Consider the following 23,787-nt stretch of genomic DNA (forward strand, 5'->3'; position numbering starts at 1 on the left):
GTCCTCAGGCCTGATGTGTACTAGCTACTGTTGAAGTCTCACTTGTTCCGATATGAACATGTCATCAGCCCTTACTCTGAGCAGCTGTATCTAGACTGGGGTCTAGGACAGAGACATAGCATTGTAAACCTTACTGAAGCCATATGTATCCGATGCCTGGCTCTAGTGAGAAAGCAGTTTGGCGCAGGCTCGCAAGCTATGATGAATCAGGGAGTGGTGGAAAGTCACATTATACCTCTTCATGATTAGCTGGTAATGACGACGATGCGGCTCCGGCTGGGTCTCATGGGAAGTTACTTGCATACATGTTTAGTTGCAACGAGGCAACAGTACCCCATGTACTGAAGACATGATTGAACTACATTTCATCTCCTCCTGGGAGAATGTGGAACAAATAATGCCAGAGTGTGTCTGATACACATCACAGTCTGCTGAGTATGTTCATTATTGTGGACGTAACATAACTGCGCTGTGAGGTACCTTCTGCGTTGGACCTACAGTTGAGCCACTACTCTTCTTACAAATTCAATACAACGGTGAAAGGATTTGTTGGAGCATCATCAAACAGTGCATTCGCCTTCATCATACACTGGCTCCGTTGCCTACAGTAATTCACATCTTGATGGGCGCGTTGGGACGATACGGAAGGAGCGGCGGGAACCATTGGAGTGCTCATGATGCTGGTTAGCGGAGACGGATGTGAGTGTCAGGAACGGGAACGCAACCGCACTACTGTACAGACCAGGAAGCGATGGAAGAGTTGAATCTGTTCAGCCTTCCATGCCGTGTACAGGGACACACGCGTAAAAATGGCTACATTTTGAATGTGAACTGGCGATGGCATTGTGTGGCGACGAACACAACTGCAACTGTTCAAATTTCAGCATTTCGAACATTATGCTTCCCACCGAATGGCTCACATGACGGAGTTGGACATTACCAGGCTAGGATTATCATTTGCTGTATTTATGGATAGTCCTTGAGTTTTCAGATGACGTGCTTTATCTTTTACCTGTCGTTCCTTTAGTGTGGCACAATGTCCATGCCTGCTTTCTTGTTTCCATAACAGACTGGTATAATCAGCATGATTCTGCTTTATTAGAGAAGAAATACAAGTAAAAATTTCCTTTCGGAAAGGAAGCCCAGAAACGTCAACCCCCATGGACTGTGCTTTATGACTCTCGTCCATCGACGTTAACCGTCGCAATAACAGCTGCATGTATGTTGTGCTGTGCGAACCGTACATGATTTTAACAGCTCACCCACGCCTTCCCAACAGGCTCCTATATCCCGTACCGATAGCGTTACATTGAATATGAACTAGGCTAGCACAGTTATTCTTCGTTCTTTTGATGGCGGCGGGTAGCATGGAACTTGACGTGTTCTTGGGATCCTCGTGCAACACTTGCTGTTCCCGGATGCCATATTCATGATATTATTGGGTGCATCGAGGTTGCTTCTATGCTCACTGTTGTTTAGTAAGACAAATTTTTTATAACTGTTTCACCGAAAAATATGGCAAGAGTATTTTGGGTTGGTTTGGACGCCTGGCTTCTCTTCACATAATATACAGGCATGTACTTCCACTAACCCTACAAGTGCACATGACTCATGAGCTGCTGAAGACAGTGACGGTACTGATCATGTACATGACATAGTGATGTACATCATGACATGTACATGTACATGCCGTGCACCGTTCATTCATGCTGACAAAAAAAGTACACTACACTACACTGTCCCCGGGGAAAATTGCGATTCCGCGGCCGCGTTTTTTTCCGCGTTTTTTTTCGATTTTTTAAAAGACCGCGTTTTCCGCGATTTTCCCGCGTTTTTTGAACTTTTTTGTTGCACTACAGTGACTACACGTACACACAGTGCACTTTTCGGTCAGCAACGTCTCATCGTGGCGGCTTTTTACTCAAATAATGGGTGCTTTATACACCAGAGACTTGTAACTGATTGATTTCACTACATACTCACTGAAAATTGCCGCATTCACCGCATATTTACAGCATATTTACCGCAAATTCACCGCAAATTATGCCATATTATGCCGCGTTTTTCCCCGCGTTTTTTTGCGATTTTTTTCCGCAATTTTCCCCGGGGACAGACTACAGACGGTGTCGGTGTATACCATGGTATACTGTAGCCTTGTGTAGGGTGCCCGCAGTGTAGCCTGGGTGCACAGGGTGCATGCCACACACCACCTACCGGTATTCACAGCCCCTGAACCCGCATGCTCCTGTGTTCACCCCTTCGTCTCCAAATCCCTCAACCCCAGCATTCTACTCTACAATTCATCCATCCAACCGACTAAATGTTGGCCACATAAACATTTGCAGCCTACGACATAAAACCCATGTTATAACTAAGCTAATAGATGAGCACTGCCTAGATCTGCTGGCGGTTACGGAAACGTGGCTCGACTCAAGCATCTCGGACACTGAGGTTTCTGTACCAGGCACAATTCTCTTACGTCGAGACAGGCCGTGCGCTGATGGATGCACTTGCCTATCCTCCTGCACTCCATGTCGTAAAGGAGGCGGGATCTGCATCTTCGTAAAGGAACATGTTAAGGCTAAGCACATCTTGGACTACTCACACTCCAGTCTAGAGTTGATGTGGCTTAGAGCTGGCACAGGCAAAGATAGTACCTTGTTTGGTTGCATATACCGTCCCCCATCCGAGCCGGTAGAGTTTTGGAATCGGCTCGCTACATCCACGGAGCAGCTGGACGGCGAGAATATTGTGTTGCTAGGTGACATAAATGTGGACTTTCTGCGTCAGACGTCCAGTGCGTTCCACCATCTCAAAGACACGTTGCTACTTCCGTGCAGACTGGCCAATAAAGTAACTGAAGCAACAAGAATAACAGGCTCTACCCGTACATCCATTGACTGTATTCTCACAAACATTGATCGAGTTCCGTCAGCCTCTGTCGTGGACTGTGAGTTTTCAGACCATCGCCTCGTCATTACTCCCGTCCCAGTGCCCATCATGGATGCGCGGAGCAATACTACTACCCATCAAACACGCAGAGACTACCGGAACTTCAACGCTCAGCGTTTCTGCGATATGCTGCTGTCCTCCGATCTTCATATCTTTACATCCCGTACCCCAGACCTGATGTTGGACGAGTGGACAGGGAAAGTCAATGCTGTGCTTGATATCATCGCACCGTACGTAACCAGGAAACACAGGAAGTCCCGTCGGAAAAATTGCCCGTTCATGACCTCGCCCCTCCTTGCCTTGATTAGAAAGCGCAAATCGGTCTTCAAGAAACTAAAAGCTACTAACTTTCGAGACGAGAGCCTATCTGTACAATTCAAGCGGCTGCGCAACCAGTGCAATAACTTGTATCGACACCTACAGAATCTTTACTTTTCAGACCAGTGCCAGCGGTATGAACGGGAGCCTCGGCAGTTCTGGAAAGCCTTGAATATGATCACAAAGCGTTCCTCTCCGAAGCAAACGGTTACCATCCCACCTGAGCGATTGAACGACTATTTTCACTCGATTGTCACAGATAAGGAAGCGAATTACAAGCTCCCAATGGGACCTGCTAAATCCGACGACCTTACTACGTTTTCAGCCGTTACAGTAGCAGAGGTGAAGCTTCGGATCGGTGACCTCCAAAGTAATAAAGCCCCTGGACCGGACGGCATTCTTCCGTGTCTACTTAAAATATCAAAAGACGTAATTTGCTCTATCACTTACTATCTTATTCAACACTTCCCTCTCGTCTGGTCAATTCCCATCCTTGTTCAAAATTGCAAACATTACACCAATTCTGAAGTCAACTCAAGGCCCCCGCGACTGCCCTTCTAACTACCGCCCAGTGTCTTTAACATCTATCCTAGCCAAGCTCCTGGAGGGGCTTGTGTTTTCTCGTATACATCTTTTTTTTAATGATCGTTGCCCATTCCATGTGGACCAGTTTGGCTTTCGGAAGCACCGTTCTACCGGACAGCTTCTCACCAAGGTTACGAACGACTGGCTTGTCTCGCGCGACGCTGGACTGCATACGGCGGTTGTCTGTATTGATTTGAAAAAAGCGTTCGATATGGTGAAGCATCAACAGCTTCTTCTTGCTCTCGCAGCTGTCGGTATTTCGGGAGTGGCCCTGGCCTGGTTCCGATCATACCTTTGTGCCAGACAACAGCGGGTGGTTACCCACACTGGAACATCTCCGTTGGTGGCAATCACTAGTGGCGTGCCACAGGGCACCATTCTGGGTCCGGTGCTATTTAACATATATGTACGGAAGCTCCCATTGACAGCAGAGGCCTTTTCTTGCAAGCTCCCGATGTTCGCTGACGACATGACGTTGTATGCCAGCAGACGTACACAAGCTGAGGCCGTCGCTACCGTTACTGATTCGTTATCTGCAATTTCTGTGGATCTAGACGAGCTTGGGCTGCGCATTAATACAACAAAGACTGTAACTTTGATGATTTCTAAGTCTTCTCAACCCCTCTCAACTCCAATCGTTTTTAACCAACAGCCTCTGACTCAAGTGTCTAGCACGAGAATCCTGGGAGTCATTGTAGACAGTGATGTTTCTTGGTCTGGTCACATAGACTTTATCGTTAGGAAGACTTGCACGAAAATTGGCGCTCTTCGACGGTGTTTTCGGCAACTAAGTTTGAAGGCAACACGGCAGTTTATCCTCTCGGTTATCCTGCCTGACTTATTATACTGCTGCTCTTGCTTTGCAATGAAGCTATCCGCCAAGGACCGACAGCGACTCTCGTCCGTTTATCGTCGTTCTGTACGCGCTGCTTGTGGCTCGAAACTACAAGAGGACGTCATGCCGCTGTTAGCTAGATTGTCGATTGATCCGTTTGAACATTACCTTATTCGTAGCATTGCTAAATTTATCCATGTTAATCATGTCGTTTTCCCTCTCCCAAATCTGACGGACCTTTTCCCTCAAGTTTCAACCGGCCCTAGGACAACAAGAAGCTCTTTTAATGCTGCTATTGCAATATCTAAATTCCGGACGACTGACGGTGTCAATTCCTTTTCAAATCGTGCTGCCCTGTTCTTTAATTCTTTGCCTGTGGAGTGGCGCACCCAGCACCGCACTACATTTGCTAAGCACCTTCAGACCATGCTAAAAGACGCAGCGTCTTTTCAGAAGTATTTTGATCTTCTTTTCAGCAAACTCCCTCATTGATCTGCACCGCCTGTATTGTATAACTGTGTTTACTGCGTTCCTAGTTTAAATTCGTTTTTAAAAACATCTCTTTAATTCTTGCACTATCCCATTATGACCATGCTTAAAGACGCAGCGTCTTTTCAGAAGTATTTAGATCTTCTTTTCAGCAAACGGCCTCATTGATCTGCATCGCTTGTATTGTATACCTGTGTTTACTGCTTACTGCTTACTGCTGCTTTATTGTTCCAAGTATCAGTTTAGTTTAGTTTAAATATCTCTTATTATTATTATTATTTATTTTTTTTCTCACCCCACACCCCTCTACCCTGTTATCGGCCCTCTTTTAAAAGAGTTGTGTTCATCACTGTTGAGGCTTCCGATGGAAAATATAAGAATACTACTAATATAAGAATACTACTACACTTGCCCCGTCTCACTCGCGGCTCGGATCTTTGTGCAAGTCATCGGTACGGGCTGACAGATGTTGCTTGATTGACGAAGTGCGATTCTTAGCGATTCTTGTGACGTAATAAGGGATTAGCTGGCCAGTGGAAATGCGCCTGCGCACCTACATTTCACACACTTTTTGGCTAATTTTCAATCGAAGAGGAGGTTGTTTTCTATGTTCTCCCAACTTCGTGAGCGATCCCGTCTTCTATACCCCTTCAGGTACCCTGAAGGTCCTCCAGAGTAGAATTTATCTCCGGCAAAGCGTTGTTGATCCGCTTAATTTGTCTCGAGACATATTCACCCAGTGAAGTGCTGATAAATGTAGAATGTTGAATCTGTGATAATTGTCGACGATGGAGAGAGAGGCTGATAGCCGCTGTCGCAGGGAGAGCGAAGCTGCTGGAAGTAACAACGGGGAGCCCGTTTGTATCACCTGAACAACCGGACTTCAAAGCAGCTTGACCAATGCCTCGTTGCTTGTCGTGAATATTACACCGATATGAATTACTACAAGTATATTGGTGAGTTTTTATCTTGTTTTGTTCGTATGCTAGTAGAGGGGACGGTTTCAAATAGGACACAGGTTGCAAACCGGAACGGACTCAATATTCACTTTCTCTCTTGGTATTTTGATTAGAAAACATATGTCACAGTGAGACTACGATGTGTTATACTCCGAGCCAAAATTTCATGGCTCTTCGATGACCAGAAGCGCCATACCAAGCAGGTGAGTTTTTGACGTGTTGCTTCGCACTGCGACTAGAGTTTACGACTTTCGAAAAATCAACTTCTTGTCGCAGGTAAACAGCAGCTCGCCTCTCGCCAATAAAGCACCGCATACCAATCAAAACTAATGGAAGCACACACAAGGCTTATTGTTATTCTGTACTCGCCGTCGTGGAGCGATAGCAATTACCTAATTTCAGTCCCAGAGTGAATTTGACGTGCACTCTAAAACGTGTCCGGTTTGGAGCCACCTCTGATTTGAACTTTTTGAAGCGAAAAATTGGGCAACTTGGAGGCAATGGGTCAACACAAAGGAGTGGCTCAGTTCGATTGACTCTGGCCCCAGTGCAAACTTCAACATGCCAGTTTCCTTCCACAAACATATTTCGAGTGAAAAATCAACGCTGATGATCGGTTTGGGTCTATACAAATTTGGCTGTCAAAGCGTCCCGGTATCGAGCCGTCCCCTCTACCCTGGCCTGGAGTTCTCGTTAGAAAATTCCTATTCCCTGCCGTTTTCTAAACATTCCGTGTAGTACTGAACACGTGATCAAGTATTCCGATTTGGGTAGATGTGGAATTTGGACATAATGATACTTTAATTATGGTAATAATAATGACAGTTCGCATATCACTCATTGCATGAGGTCAATGTATCTGTTGACAATTTCGACATGTATTTAAAAAAAATCTATTTTCCAAATAGAGCGTTTGAAGAAAAATGGTTGCCCAAATACTACAAAATTGATTCTGCAGTTCTACAACTTTAGGGTTCACGGCATGCCATTAAAAGCACCCGTCACGTGCGCCTCCATTTTGGATTATGGACGCGCGCTACAGGCCGCGACAGCGCCTATCGAAGTAAAAAAATATCGACTCGAAGTCTAGCCGGAGAGCGTACTTTTTGAATTTTTCCTTGGCTTCAGCCTTCAGTGGCTTCACTTCACTCGGGCTTTGCATTTTTGCTTCGGTTTTTCTGACTGACCTGGACTTGATGATGGCGGCGGTGGCGGTCTTGGCGAAAGATCCAGTTCCATCTGAGACACTCTGTCGTCTTTTCTTATCTGCTGAGGTTCTGGCAAAGCGCAGCTGCATCGAACCTGACTAGATGTAGCTGCACGCATCCTTTGTTTGCCCTGCAAATCTCGATCTGTTTCTCTTCTTGCTGCTTGGCCGCTGATGCCAAGGAAGAAAATATTCTTCCTGTAAAGAGGCCGAAACTGAGCAAGGGCACGTCAAGATATGTAGGGTATACAAAGAAAAAGAAATGTCATGGTCGTTTCAGCAGCTCACGACAGCCAACACGCTCCATCGTGTCGGGATTGGAAGTATCCAGCACGGCTGTTCCGAGCGCTACTGCTCTTGTTATTCTTCTTCAGAAATTCTGCACACCTTGTCGGCCAAAGTACGCGCGCGCGCGTGCACGGAAAATAGATGCGCTGAGCCGTTTCTTGTTCGATTTTGACAAATAATGGCTTGTTGTTTTGCTCTCGACCTTGGCTATCCTTCTACCGTTCAATATTTTACGGAAACGCAACGGCTCCCCCTGTTTTTTTAGCCGAACTTTGGCCAAATTTACTAGAAAACCCGGAACTCGTTTGAAAAAATACGAACGGTGGAAGTCTTGGAACGTCTTCCGTGCGTGTGGATTCAAAAATTCCGGCAGTTTGAGCCAACCGTAATGAATCCCGTAGAGTTGAAAGTGAATGATATTGATGGGAAAATGCGTTTTGAGCACTGCCCGATTGTATGGTACAGTATATGCACGCGCCTGTCACGTGCATGATGTAGCTGGCGACGCTAGCATGCCAATCCGTGAACCCTAAACTTGTACTGAAATCCAGTCAAAGTAAAAATGATTCTTCATGACATTTGGGGTCAACTGTCATGAAGTTGACCCTGATGCTCCTATTCCCACTATTTCCTCCTTACCTCCACCAGCAACTACATTGCACTCCCTGATGATCACCTCATCGACTGTTTACAAGTATATCGCAAGGCTGCTTCTGAACGAATCCCCCGGGGCAGATAGGATCACCAGTGAGATTCTCAGGAAACTGAGGTACTTAATTGCCCGCCCACTCTCCATTCCTTTTAACCTATCCCTCTCCTCTGCCACATTCCCGTCATTATGGAAGTCAGCCACTGTCATTCCAGTGTACAAAAATAAAGGCGACAAGAACAACCCGTCTAATTATCGACCAATGTCCCTCCTGTCCTGTGTCTCCAAAAGGCTAGAGAGGAAAGTGTACGACCGCTTATATGACCATCTCTCTCCTCTTCTTCACCCCTCACAATCTGGCTTTCGTCTTAAGGACAACGCATCCCTGCAATTGTCCCACATAATCCAAGACCTCTGCTCTCTAAAAGACCAGCGGCAGGTCTCCTGCATCTGTTTCTTTGACCTCTCCAAGGCCTTTGACACCATGTGGCACAAGGGCCTCATCGCCAAACTTCGTGCTCACGGTGTCTCCGGCTCCCTACTCGCCTGGATAACTAGTTATCTCTCCGATCGAACTCAGCGCATCACAGTTAATGGAACTTGCATCGATGCATCATTGTTGCCTTGTTCGTCTTATTAAGGGCACCGCTTTGCGTTGCTAAAGACCAAGGGAGAGATCCAAGAGGATACCTGAGGACTTCTCGTAGATCCATCTGACGTGTCTGCGCAATGAGGGCGATGCGGCTGAATACCGAATGATCAGCTTGGAGGACTTGCAAGTCAGCCACTTTCTTTGTAGCTTTTCCGCTCAATTTCTTCTTCTCAATGGTGAAGGTTGACAGACTCAACTTCTTGGCGGGATTACGAAAGAACTTGAGTGGTGGATTGGAGGTCAGACGCTCATGAAGAAACAGCCTGAATGACTCCTCGCCAATAGCCATCGCACTCAGCAGATCTTTAGCAGCTTTACCGGAGGCTTCGACACACGATGAAATGCTTATCAGCCTTGAGTATGTACCATCATCCACAACAAATGGATTCACCAAGGCCGAGACTGCGGAGCAAACAGCTAAGACACTGCTCTCATCAGCCTTCAGCCTCGGACTTTGGCACTCTTTGTGTAAGTGGTTCACAAGCTCGGCATTTAAGTCCAAGCTACAGTGCTCCATGCATGTACCTGCTATCGCCGCTTGGTCATGGGCCGTGAGTACCCATCGTTGCACAGCTGAGGGACTACCTTAGCCACTTTCTCCTACATTGTGAGGGATGTGATCCAGGCTGTGTGTTGACAGATTTGTGGATGGAAGGCAAAACTTGTGGGACAGATTCCGCCTTCATAACCATGGAAGAGTTCACCGTTGATCCCTGCACTTTGATTCACTGACATTACGCCCAGGAAAGGGTGAAAAGACACACCTTGTGAAAAGGTTTGGGATCGTGCGCTGCCGCCCGTATTACCCGCTTGCATCGACAGTGGGGTGGTCAGATGTTCGTTCGCCGACATAGCAATACGTTGTCGAGAGTGACTCCTCCAGTGTCGCGCCCGTTCGTCACTCCGTGCGAAAGATTTCTCACATTCACCACAGGGGTAGGGTTTCTCGCCCGTATGAGAACGCTTGTGGGTTACTAGGTTTTCTCTTCGGGTGCAACTAAATGGGCACGACTCACAATGGTGTTTCCGTTCTGCATGTACTCTTCGGACATGACGCTTTAGCTCATCCGCACTCTGAAATATGGCATCGCAGTGTTTGTCGAAACATTCATAAGAACCGGTCGTCTGTGTTGCTGACAGTGGCTCTCGCTGTGCCCTGCCTGGAGAATGTCCGCCTCCAAGATTCTGGAAATTTGAAGCCGATGCTGGTAGTTGCGTAGATTGCTGAGAGAACGATAATTCAGCACCGGGCGGTAGCCAATGAAGGTTCCCCAAGATAGAACTGTGCCCGGGTGTCGCCATCATCCACGGACGTCTCACTACAGCTTGAATTGTAGGTATTCTAATGCAAGAAGAAATGAAATCCCAACTTTCCTCATCTGAAAGTAAACTGGAAATGAAGATATTGAGCCCACTTTGGCTTTTTATATCAATCGAGGGATAACACGGATGGCACAGAGATCGCGCACAGCTCGAAATGATTACGTGCGGGAGGCTATCGAGTAGGGTCCAGCGGATAATGGCGGGATTATATTCGGCACTACGAGACTTAGAGTATCCGAGCACCAGAGCATTATGGAGCATTAGATTAGAACAAAAGGAGCATTATGTAAGGTTTGAGTGGCATTACGAGCTGCACAGTGGATAATATCGGGAAATCGCTGATTTTTCGCAACAATCGGCTACAGTCAACTTCGCGAATAACGACATTTGGCGGGCCATCAGAAAAGTGTCCTTATTCGCGAAGTGTCCTTATACCCGAAGTCCCATTTGAATGTATGTGAACCAATATTTTGTATAGTCTGATATGGATATCAAAATGAAGCTCTTTTCATGCTCTATGCCAATGTATACTTTATTTTCATAATTATTACAATTGAAAGGAACTATACAGTCAATATGGAAGGGAAATTGATAAAAAATTAGCCTTTGGAGCCATCTACATCTACATGTAGATGTAGATGTAGATGTAGATGTAGATGTAGATGTAGATGTAGATGTATGATGATTACTGTACAATCATGTACAGTCAACTTCGCTAATAACGACTGCGGATATAACGACAATTCGCGAATAACGACAGAATTTCCGTGCCCAGAGCAAAGTCCCATCCCACTGTAATACATACAATGAGACTTCGGGTATAGCGACACTTCGCGAATAAGGACACTTTTCTGTTGCCCCGCCGAGTGTCGTTATAAGCAAAGTTGACTGTACACCATACATGTACAAGTATATGTACATGTAGCTGTGCTGATCAATCCAACTGCATGTATTCAGAAGCAAAATAAAAATAATAAAAATAAAATCACCCCCCCCCCCCCCTGGCTGCATCTTCTTGCATGTGTGCCTTTATCCATCGTCATGGGTTCTGGTACTTCTGCATGACAGGTACTTGAAATAGTTGTCAAAAGCCAAGAAAGTCGTTATTCAAGCAGTGAATATGACCTCGGGGCACTAAAAGCATGTCATTATTCGCGAATTGTCGTTATTCAGATAGTCGTTGTATCTGAAGTCAAATGTATACAGTTAGATGGGACTTTGCTCTGGGCATGGAAATTCTGTCGTTATTCACGAATTGTCGTTATATCCGCAGTCGTTATTAGCGAAGTTGACTGTACATCAGTACATGAAGTCATGACTCATGAGATCCGACCCTCATCTGGTCTGAAATGGGTGCAGCTGGAAGTTAAAGTGGAACGGACTGTACAGGTACAGTCATGACTTTGTGAACACGTAACACTTTTAGCACTTTAAAAGTCTTTGTCCGCTGTATGTAGCAATGCATTTACGTACATTATACGTACCGGTAAATGTACAGATTTATGTACAGTCGTAGCCAAAGAAATCCGACCCATAATAATACTAGTAAGCCAAAAGGAGCACCCATGCGGCGCTCGGATGGGTTTTGGACGGTGCAAGATGTACGGATTCAGGAATTTGAATTCGAAACGTGGCACTACTTTGGTCTGAATTTTGACTCGTGGGTCAACCAAAGCTGCTCCACTAATTCGAAGCGATAATTTACATGGAGCAGATGTTTTGTTAGAAGTCATGGAGAGCCACGGATAGCCCTTTCCCAAAGGTGCTCGCCCTCTTTTCACCCTTTTTGACCATTTTCGGAAAAGCCCGTTTCTTTCGCCCTTTATTACGTTTTTAGGTAAATATCGCCCTTTTTGAGCTTTTTTTAGCTGAAAAAGTGCTAAAATCTATTTGCTCAGATCATGCATGCGATCACAGTTTCCGATTGCTCGATCGATGGGCCTTGGCACGCCGCTTTTGGGGGGGGGGGGGGGCAACAAGTTTTTGAAGCTTGTATATGTACAAGTTTTTGAAGCTTGTATATGTACCCGGTACCCGGTGTACACAATGTTGTAAAAAGTGGGGTTTTTGAACTTTACTTCCTGTTTTGCCTTTCGTGGACCCATAAACGGAAGAGTGCGTATTCATTTCTCAGCTTGGGTTCATATCTGAACATGTATCATGGCTATGCTTCACTGAAAAAAGAGCACTTTTTGCCTGTTTTCACTGAAAAAAGAGCACCTTTTCAGCATATTTTGAGAGACGCGAAAAGCACTAAGTGCAAATTACATGAAAAGAGAACCTTTGGGAAAGGGCTAGCCATGGATCATGGCGGAAACAGGCGAAGAAGAGTTTTCTCGTTGTGCCTCAGACTCTGACCATCCGTGATCGCGGCTCATGAACTGGCCTAATGTCTGCTGTTTTTGGTGGGACAATTTTCACAGAGTGGAAGCAGTGACAGTTTTTCTGCAGGCAGGAATACCCCTTACTTGCCATGATAAGCCTCCAGCATCCCAAGGACCACCAGCAATAATGACTTTCACCTCTCACTACCTGGATAATCAGGAGGCAATATTTGATACACCCACTATTCTGCCACAGCCCTGCATCAATTTGCATTGGAGAGCCGCCACTAGAGAAGCGACCATGTCTTATAGTAGTAACAGGCAGTGGAGCTAGTGAGAGATATTGCGGCAGCTTTAGAGGAAGATTGACTACAAGTGTACGCATTCCCTCCTTGAAGTGTGACAATTTGCAGCCATTCTCCCAGTTGGTCTCAAACCAAGAGCATAAACGGTTAGGCCACACTTTGTTTTTTTCTATGTTTCTCGTCGGCAAATTTTAACAAAAGGTATGCGGGCGGGCGGAAAAAAAAACAAAAGCCAAGGAAAAAACAAGAACAATTTCTACTGAAAACTGTATACATTTTACATGTATACCGGTATGTAGCAGACTCAGCGGTATGCGTGATTCATACAAGACCCTGCCATGTATACCATGTACATGTACAGGGGCGTGCTCGGCCCCCCAACTAGGGGGGTGCACGGGAGCCGAGGGGATTATTTGTTTGCAACCTTTCTTGAATTTTAGAGCATATTTGCATACATTACAATTGCAATTACCCAGATTGAAAATTCTTGGGGGGTGCACGTGCCCCCCGTGCCCATCGCCGAGTACGCGCCTGCATGTATACAGTACTACATTGTACAATCATGTACATATAGTCCCATACAATGTCATGTACCTGATTGCACTATCACATCAGCCCACGAATATCAGGCAAACTGCAACAAATGAGAGTATAAAGTTTGATGAATACGAGATGGCGAAGAGAACGTACATTTATCTGCTATCGCATCAACAAACGCTTTCCCACTGGTCTTTTTTGGTTTTGTTACTTCAACGTTCTTGTGTCCGCTTATCAAACTATTGTCTCCACGCTGCTCATCTTTTCCTCGCCACGCGTCTATTGCTTGGATTTCCTGCCCACGACATCGTTCCACAGACGCCAGTTGCCACGGAACTCGTCCGACTTACGGTATTCCTGGGACCCACGAGGCTCAGGCAGTGCACGACTGAAAGCTTCGTCATGGCAGCCTTCATCGCAGAGAACAGATAGGACGGGGAGCCGGAGCGCTCCTTTGCTGCTGTGGTGCAAACATTTACGATTTTGATTGACTCATCTAGCTGCTGCAGCATGTGCAGCGTACATACATGTACAATGTACGTAGTATGAACTTTTTTTTTCTTCGAAATTTCTGAAAACCTACGCGGGCGATGACGAGAAACATAGAAAAAACAAAGTGTGGCCTTATAGCCCTTTCGAAAGCATAAAATCAGCATTTTAAGGTAGTTTTTGGCGCATTATGGCTAGCATTATATGAACGTTTTCGGAGCATTATCCGCTGGACCCTACTAGCGAGTTTAACAATTGGAACCGACTCAGCGGACTATCAATACGTGTTGCCACGTATCTGTCGCAAACACTCTAAATTCATTATGACTGTTATACCAGCTATCGACACTGCCAATACTGTTCTGTTCTTTTCTCTCACCCCAAGGCTTTCAATATCAAATAAACTTTGGATCCTGCCTCAGCTCCATCTACAGAATCTGATTCGAAGGAGATCGTAATTCAGCCGTTATCCACAGATGGCCTACCGGTATGTATCGAGAACTGTGAGTCTTGAAATTGAGTTCGAATGTTGGTCAATGCCGTAGTGTTGTGAGGCTACAGCACAGAAATAACGTGTTCTCCAAAACGAGAACGAAATACGCAGTTCGAGTGCAACAACTTCAATATCGCAACCAGGAAGACGAACTGTCGGGTATCCAATATCCATTCTTTATTGCTGATGCATGAAAACAACAGTGTTGTGACGAATACTGTACAAAAATCTCTTTTTCACATTTGCATCAACAATAAAGAATGGTTACTGCATAGTTTCTATTCGTTGTGACGATATTTGTTTTTGTTTTGTACTCTTTCCATGTACATTATTTTCATAATTTATCCCGTTTCTTTCTCGAGAACGTTTGACAGACACTGCTTTGGTTTGGTTTGGTTTGGTTTATTATTATTTCAGTTCGTTGCCTCAACAGTACAAACAATAAAAATCGAGAAACTGGCAAATTTTAGTAACGAAATAAATTTTAGAAATTTGTTGGCATGGTGAAAGATCTGTATAAATGTGTAGGGCGATAGGAAGTTTCATTCTGCTTACCCCGAAAACTAACGTTATGTTCATCTGCAACAATAATAAGGCTATAATGAAAGCAACAGTTTCACACAAAAATCTCCTTCGCTCTGCACATACAATCATGTAGTTTCAAAGAGGTAAGCAGATGTGGGGTCCAAGCCTCCAAAGACCTTCACATCATAGGCAAATTAATAACATAATATGTATAACCTTGCCTCAAACTGTGAACTCAGCTGTACAGCACTTTCTACAAGTGCGTGAGTAGTGAGAACACGAGCACAATCAGCGCACATGTCACTATTGACTCCGATCAAGCGCATACGTCACTATTGGCTCGGATCAAGCAACGTGGATATTGCGACCACTGATTAGACCTTGCAAAGTGGTCTTGATTTCCGCGGTGACCAGGTTACTGGATCGTGGATCCCTTTGTGTAGACACGTAACACGTTTTGCCGCGTGACCGCCAACTGCCATCTTCTCAGATTTGTGTTGGGTTTCAGTTCCCGTTATGGCAACAAAGAATTGGATTGAGCCTTTTTCTTCAGATTCTTGGCGTTTTGTTAATTTTTTTGTATTGAGATTTTGTGTCATAATATTATGTAAGCACATTTGCTTTGCCCGTGCACGAGGCTTTTCACACTAAGTCTTAATGTACATGTAGCAATGACTACATGGTGTATAGACCCTTTGCACAACAAGGGTCACGTGATCCGAGACTGGGAAACCTCTTTGATTTTTGTGCGGAGTGTCAGTTGTTGAGCATGGTGAAACGCTGTAGTTTCCATTTTGGTAGTGACTTTACTCCCTCGCACCCAGACGCTGATTTGTTGGTTAACCATTCCGTCTCGAATGCCTTGCCAGCAGACCTGAGAGCCACAGCCTCGCAGTCCCTGTTTCGGAGTCACTGACATGCCTCTGTCTCCTTCTTTGAGCTCTGCACTCATTCTTCTTATTTTGTGTTTCTGTTTCTGAGCATCAAGATGACATGCAGGCGCGAACAACGTATACACGACTGAAGGTACAACAACAAGAAAAAAACTAAGCCAACTCCCTAGAATAAAGAGGGCCAGAACCGGGTCTAACACCCATATGGTTCAGATGGTCGTGAAGACCGGGGCTCTACCCACCATGGAAGTCGTAGTAAGGTCACTGTTTCCGAACACGGTGGTCTCAACCTTGCTACATGCTGTCAACCAACAACGTCATTCATGTACACAATCTGCGGACAGAACATGAATCATGTACATGTAGATGACATGTAGGGCTCTCCGTACACATGCCATGGTGTCTTGGTATTTTGCCTTTGGTAGCCTCAGACATACAGACTGATACAGTGTACTGGCACATGACTGTAATGAATCACCGGGTCAAACTGTGACTCTATTCTTGGTATCTCACCCGTTTGGTGTTCTTCCTTTTCCATGTCACGTTGAATAAAAACAGCGATTCTTGGGACAGTACATGTACACAGACTAATAAAATTTAATTTAGACTCTACTAGTCGAACACAGTAACTACAGTTACTGCAGGTACTAGGTATGTGTCAAAACGGTTTTATTCAAACAATACGACATGGAAAGAAGGAAGAACACCAAACATACAAGGGATGAATCTCGACGATGAAATCAAAATGAAAATTTGAAAAGTCTAATCCAAAGAAACTCAAGGCAGATAAGACAAGGTTGTGTAAAAGATTCAACTCAATCCCTAGACGAATGCTTTGACAGATGTACTAGGTCTGTAGTCTACCATGCATGCCATCTACATGAACACTCTACATGAATGTAGTCTACCATGTCTTGTCATGCATTCCTTAGTTGTTGATTTATCTCTTTGCTTGTGACAAGTATTTTGACCAGAACCTACATTGTATACCTACCTTTCGCTCTCAGCTCCACTAAAGTTGGCATGTTCTTTACTTAAGGATTGCAATAAAAAGTTTTAAAACTTACACCGGTAGGCCTGGGCGGATAATGCTAGCATTATAAGTAGCATTATAGTGTGCGATTTGCAACGAGCATTATGCTAGCATTACAACACTACATTTCCACAAAAGTGGCATTGTACTCAAATAATGGAAGTTTGGACCACGACAAGTCAAATGTGGGGTGGGAGCAGCTGATATTTGTACAGTCATGTAGCATTAGTGCATGGACCGTTGCATGCCTTGTACATAGAACTGCACAACCTGCAAAGCATTGTCCAAAGTAAGCCATTTTCCATGCATACTATTGGCGTTTTACTGGCATTATGGAGCAATAGCAGCATAAAATTAGCATTATGATCATGATTTTCTAGCATTTTCCATGCCGTCTACGTAGAACTACGAAACGTGCATAATACTGCCCAAACTAAGCCATTTTTCCATACTTACTACTGGTGAATGGCTGGAATTACAGAGGAACAGCAGCATTATAAGTAGCATTATGAGACAGTTTTTCTCGCATTGCCATTAGCATTATCCCGCAAAATAACATTATCCGCCCAGGCCTATACACCGGCAATATTAATAAAACGAGAGAGCTTGGAAGCTCAGGCCCTACGCAATGCTTTTTTGCTTGCTCATCATGCGTGTAATGTGTCAAAGCTGTGTGGACCCTGGCTAGCGCCAAACGATACTGAAGTAACGTCTGTTGCATAGCTATGGGATTAATATTTGGTGTTTATATTTTATTTTGTATTTTGTATTTTTTTGTGTCAATCCTGACTGAATCGACAAATATATAATTTAATAGCAGTAGGATGAGGATACACTTTTCACTCACAAAGCAACTGCTCAGTACATATGGGGTAGTGGTCTACCGGAGCAATCACACTCACCACCGTGGTGGTTTTCCAGAAATGAATAGAAGCAAAAACCACGCTCCCAGCCACATAATAGATGAATAGCCGAAAACATCTAAATCAGTCAAAGAACCGCCAGCAAGCGGGAGAAAAGACCGCAAAATCAAGTGACACAGCATGGCCAGTGGTGAACATGGGTGACTAGGCAGCAGGGGAGTGCCTGAAAACAATGACTCCCTACATTCCTAGCCGCGACAGCTCAACTGGGCTAGAGGAAAAACATGCCTTTCGGCCAAAAAACCTTTCTATTTCATTAATTCCTGCCCCGCTGCCAGTCGGACCCAAGAATAGAGACAACAAGAAATTGTATGTAATAACCGGTGTATGTCATAATCATAAGCCACACACATCGGTATAGATTATCCAGATGAACAGCGGAAGACCACAATGAAACCAGGGTGGGTGGGCGGGCAACTGCAACTACCACGAGGAAAAACAAAGACCACGACGGAAGATTCAATGGAGTTGTGCAGAACAAGACTAGAGCAAAAACACGAAAATATTAATTTTGTGAGTGAAAAATATTTTTTGCATTCATATTATTAGTACTGATATGCTGAACTTAGCAATATATTCTACACAAGAGAGAGAGATTAGAAGCTTTGTTACAAGTCTGAGTTTCACGTATTACTACGATAATCAGGCAACTGATGGATCCAAAACGGGCAGCCAGAACATAAGGGGAGCAAGGTGGGAAATTCTGAGGAGTATCATAGGCGACGCGTACCATAGCGCAAGAGTCAGGTGTAGGCGTGAGGTTGCCAAGGCTTCAGACTTGGGGTTATGCAGCAGCAGTTCCGGCGTGAATAATATACATGTAGAATAGAGCTGGGGACTTAAATGCCAAATCCAAACATGCCCACACCACTACACACACATACACCCACACTCTCTTCCTTTTCTCACACGTGCATACACGCACATACATGTAGCCCTTTCCCAAAGGTGCTCGCCCTTTTTTCGCCCTTTTTCGCCCTTTTTGGAAAAGCTCGTTTCTTTCGCCCTGTATTCCTTTTTTTGTGAAAATCGCCCTTTTTGAGCTTTTTTAGCTGAAAAAGTGCTAAAATCGGTTTGCTCATGAATGCGATCACAGTTTCCGAGTGCTCGATGTGCCTCAGCACGCTGTTTTTTTTTTGGGGCAACAAGATGGTGAGGCTTGTACCCGGTGTACACAATGCGGAAAAAGTGGGTTTTTTGAACTTTACTTCCTGCTTTGTTGGACCCATCAATTGAAGAGCGCGTATTCATTTCTCAGCTCGGGTTCAAATCTGAACATGTACATGTACATGTATCATGGCTATGCTTCACTGAAAAAAAGAGCACTTGTTGCCTGTTTTAACTGAAAAGGAGCACTTTCTCAGCATATTTTGACAGATGCGAAAAGCACTAAGTGCGAATTAAAAGAGCACCTTTGGGAAAGGCGTACGCGCATACACGCACACACCCACACACACATACAAATAAAGTCTAGATCAAGTGTACATCAAGTAAGTAACACTGTACTTGTTCCAACTTGGAACACACACTACATTGTATGTATAATTGTAGCTGCAAATTAGAAGTGCCGGTATTGACAACCTCTGTATTGACAATCTCTCACCATTCTCGCTCCACATACACCGACATAACGACATGGACCCAGACAACAGAGGCAGGAGCACACAGAGTGAGGGTAGTAGGCCGCAGCCAGATTTGAACCGGAATGAAGAAAAAAACTAGGAGCAAAAACAGGGGGCAGACCACAGGAGGAAAGAATTAGTACATTCATTCATCTAACATAAAGAAGCCAGGACAAGCACCACTTGGGACCGTCAGATTAATTTCTCTGGACCGAGCCAGCCGGGAAAAAACCCTCGCGCCAACGGACGCTCGAATGAGGGAAAAAACCGGGCGTTTAACCCCAAGTGGCAACATGGCAGCATAAAAACAGGCACAACATATCTACAGCAAAGAAAGAAATGGAAGAAGATGGGCAGACATGAAGGGTGGGAGGGTGGGGACACTGGTGAGACACAAAAAAACTGACTGAGGGAGTCAGGCAAAAAGAACAGCAACGAAAAGAGAAAACATCAGATTCAATATTCGCAAGAAAAATAATTTTGTATCACTCGCTCCGCTCCGCCGGCGAGAAACATAACCGTCCTTGAGGCTCGGGAACTTCAGGCTTAGCTGATAGCGACTTCCTCCCCATGGCAGCTTGATAATTGGCCCTTGTAGCATGCTTGGCTAGCCTAGCGCCTCCGGGCTGGTCCAGGCTGTGTGTTGACAGATTTGTGGGTAGAAGGCAGAACTTGTGGGACAGATTCCGCCTTCAAAACCATGGAAGAGTTCACCGTTGATCCCTACACTTCGATTCACTGACATTACGTCCAGGCAAGGGTGAAAAGACACACCTTGTGAAAAGGTTTGGGATCGTGCGCCTCCGCCCATACTAACCGCTTGCATTGACAGTGGGGCGGTCTGATGTTCGTTCGCCGACAAAACAATACGTTGTCGAGAGTGACTCCTCCAGTGTCGCGCCCGTTCGTCACTCCGTGCGAAAGATTTCTCACATTCACCACAGGGGTAGGGTTTCTCGCCCGTATGAGAACGCTTGTGGGTTACTAGGTTTTCTCTTCGGGTGCAACTAAACGGGCACGACTCACAATGGTGTTTCCGTTCTGGATGTACTCCTCGGACATGACGCTTTAGCTCATCCACACTCTGAAATATTCCATCGCAGTGTTTGTCGAAACATTCATAAGAACCGGTCTGTGTTGCTGACAGTGGCTCTCGCTCTGCCCTGCCTGGAGAATGTCCGCCTCCAAGATTCTGGAAATTTGAAGCCGATGCTGGTAGTTGCGTAGATTGCTGAGGGAACGATAATTCAGCACCGGGTGGTAGCCAATGAAGGTTCCCATAGATAGAACTGTGCCCGGGTGTCGCCATCATCCACGGACGTCTCACTACAGCTTGAATTGCAGGTACCGGTTTTCTAATGCAAGAAGAAATGCAATCACAACTTTACTCATCTGAAAGTAAACTGGAAATGAAGATATTGAGATCACGTTGGCTTATTATATAGATCGAGGGATAACATGGATGGCACAGCGATGGCTCTCAGCTGGAGATGATTACGTGCGGCAGGCTAGCGAGTAGGGTGCAGCGGATAATGGCGGCATTATATTCGGCACTATGAGACTTAGACTATCCGAGCATCAGAGCATTAGATTGGAACAAAAGGAGCATTATGTAAGGTTCGAGTGGCATTACGAGTTGCACAGTGGGTAATATCGGGAAATCCCTGATTTTTCGCAACAATCGGCTACATCAGTACATGAAGTCATGACTCATGAGATCCGACCCTCATCTGGTCTGAAATGGGTGCAGCTGGAAGTTTAAGTGGAACGCATTGTACGGGTACATGGCTTTGTGGACACGGTACACTTTTAACACTTTAACTTTAAGTCTTTGTCCGCTGTATGTAGCAATGCATTTACGTACATTATACGTACCGGTAAAAATACAGACTCATGTACAGTCGGAGCCAAAGAAATCCGACCGGTATAATTAATAGTAAGCCAATAGGAGCACCCATGCCGCGCTCGGATGGGTTTTGGACGGTGCAAAATGTACAGATTTTAAATAATTTATAGGGATTTGAATTCGAAACGTGGCACTACTTTGGTCTGAATTTTGACTCGTGGGTCAACCAAAGCTGCTCACCAAATCCGAAGCGATAATTTACATGGAGCAGATGTTTTTGTTAGAAATCATGGAGAGCCATGGATCATGAAGGAAACAGGCGAAGAAGAGTTTTCTCGTTGTGCCTCAGGCTCTGACGATAGCGTCTCCACAACATGTAGCGATATTGAACTAGACATATCCATTGCTAAAGTTGGACAAGGATGAAGGAGCGGCTACGAACAGACCGCGGTCCAAATAACTGCCTTTGCCGAGTCCAGCCCAAGCCAGCAGGCTGGAAAAAAGTAGAATTACTCAGGGACTCCGTACCAGGTCTACATGTATATGAAATCTCAGCAGCGCGTGTCTGACTTTACTGATGAAGCACGTCCAGGAAGTAATGCCAAGAATACAGTCAAGTGCTATAAAAATGAAAAGAAGAAGAAGAAGAAGAGTATGGTGCCCATACACTTATCTACACAACACCAAGAGGAGAAGAAGACAGCACAAGCAAAGGCTGTAGAGTGGCAAAATAACTTCGGACCACGTGTTTTCAGGCTTTCCGCAAATGGACGGGATCTCCATCCGTGATCACGCCTCATGAACTGGCATAATGTCTGCTTTTTTTAGTGAGACAGTTTTCACAGAGTGGAAGCAGTGACAGCTTGTCTGCAGGCAGGAATACCCCTTACTTGCAATGATAAGCTTCAAGCATCCCAAGGACCACCAGCAATAATAATTTTCATCTCTCACTACCTGCATAATCAGGGGGCAAGATTTGATGCACCCACTATTCTGCCACAGCCCTGTATCAATTTACATTGGAGAGCAGCCACTGGAGAAGCGTAACAGGCAGTGGAGCTAGTGAGAGATATTGCGGCAGCTTTAGAGGTAGATGGACTACTAATGTATGCATTCCCTCCTTGAAATGTGACAATTTGCAGCCATTCTACCATTTGGTCTCAAACCAAGAGCATTATAGCCCTTTCGAAAGCATTAAATCAGCGTTATAAGTTTTTGGCGCACATCTACCACGTGACAATATTGAGAACACATTATCACTGTACAACTCACGACAATTGGCACGGGCTGACAGATGTTGCTTGATTGACGAAGTGCGATTCTTAGCGATTCTTGTGCGTTGCATCTGGCTGTGTTAGAAGCTTTGCATATCCGTAAGTTAGATTCTGAACTTTGCGTACAGAAAGAAAATGTGTTGTCGCTACAATTGTTTGGTGTTACTCCTCGTCGAGGTGTTAACAATGTAACTTAATTTGCTCACTATGTTCTTGTCACTAACTTATTATTATTTCCTTCGAGTTTTGTGTCGTGCTGAACTTGATAATTTTCCACCTTGTCACGAGTGTTGTTATCTCATATATTTACGCTATAGTCTTTCCAACTTGAGCCATTCCCTGTAAAATCCTTAATGAGAAGGGACCGAAAACTTTCGGATAATTTGACAAGTGCCTTATTTTGACTGGATGTGTGTTTGCGTGGATACTTACGACCCAACACGTACCTTCGTTATTAAAATATTATCCGCCTCCGACCTCTTGTAAAAATTATTATTATTATTATTATTTTTTTCTTCTTATTTTGTTAGGGATTTCCCAACAGGCAATGTTGCCTTTTTAGAAATTTGTTGGCATGGTGAAAGTACGAAAGATCTGTATAAATGTGTAGGGCAATAGGAAGTTTCATTCTGCTTACCCCGAAAACTAACGTTATGTTCATCTGCAACAATAATAAAGCTATAATGAAAGCAACAGTTTCACAAAAAATCTCCTTCGCTATGCACATACAACCATGTAGTTTCAAACAGGCAAGCATATGTGGGGGTCCAAGCCTCCAAAGACCTTCACATCATAGGCAAATTAATAACATACATGTATAACCTTGCCTCCAACTGTGAACTCAGCTGTACAGCACTTTCTACAAATTACAAGTGCGTGAGTAGTGAGAACACGAGCACAATCAGCGCACACGTCACTATTGACTCCAATCAAGCGCAAACGTCACTATTGACTCCGATCGAGCAACGTGGAAATTGCGACCACTGATTTGACCTTGCAAAGTGGTCTTGATTTCCGCGGTGACCAGGTTACTGGATCGTGGATCCCTTTGTGTAGACACGTAACACGTTTTGCCGCGTGACCGCCAACTGCCATCTTCTCAGATATGTGTTGGGTTTCAGTTCTCGTTATGGCAACAAAGAATTGGATTGAGTCTTTTTCTTCAGATTCTTGGCGTTTTGTTCATTTTTTGTATTGAGAGTTTGTGTCATAATAATAATTATGTAAGCACATTTGCTTTGCCCGTACAAGAGGCTTTTCACGCTG

General features: G+C 44.8%; 1 protein-coding gene across 3 annotated transcripts in view; it reads left to right on the forward strand.

Annotated features, from left to right (window-relative positions):
* The first annotated feature begins 5,813 nt into the window (after positions 1-5,813).
* Positions 5,814-23,787, forward strand: part of LOC135823747 (uncharacterized) — a 47,860-nt gene continuing 29,886 nt past the window's right edge. Inside the window, exons 1-2 of one of the 3 annotated variants that reach the window (XM_065336587.1) lie at positions 5,814-6,135; positions 14,298-14,415. In XM_065336587.1, coding sequence (XP_065192659.1) covers positions 14,402-14,415 — 14 coding nt within the window. In that variant the 5' untranslated portion in view covers positions 5,814-6,135; positions 14,298-14,401. Of the gene's footprint in view, positions 6,136-10,204; positions 10,268-14,297; positions 14,416-23,787 lie in introns of those variants that run through there. The other 2 variants (XM_065336588.1, XM_065336590.1) reach the window with 2 other exon arrangements.

Source organism: Sycon ciliatum, chromosome 8 (genome assembly GCF_964019385.1).
Source record: "Sycon ciliatum chromosome 8, ocSycCili1.1, whole genome shotgun sequence".
Taxonomy (NCBI): Eukaryota; Metazoa; Porifera; class Calcarea; order Leucosolenida; family Sycettidae; genus Sycon; species Sycon ciliatum.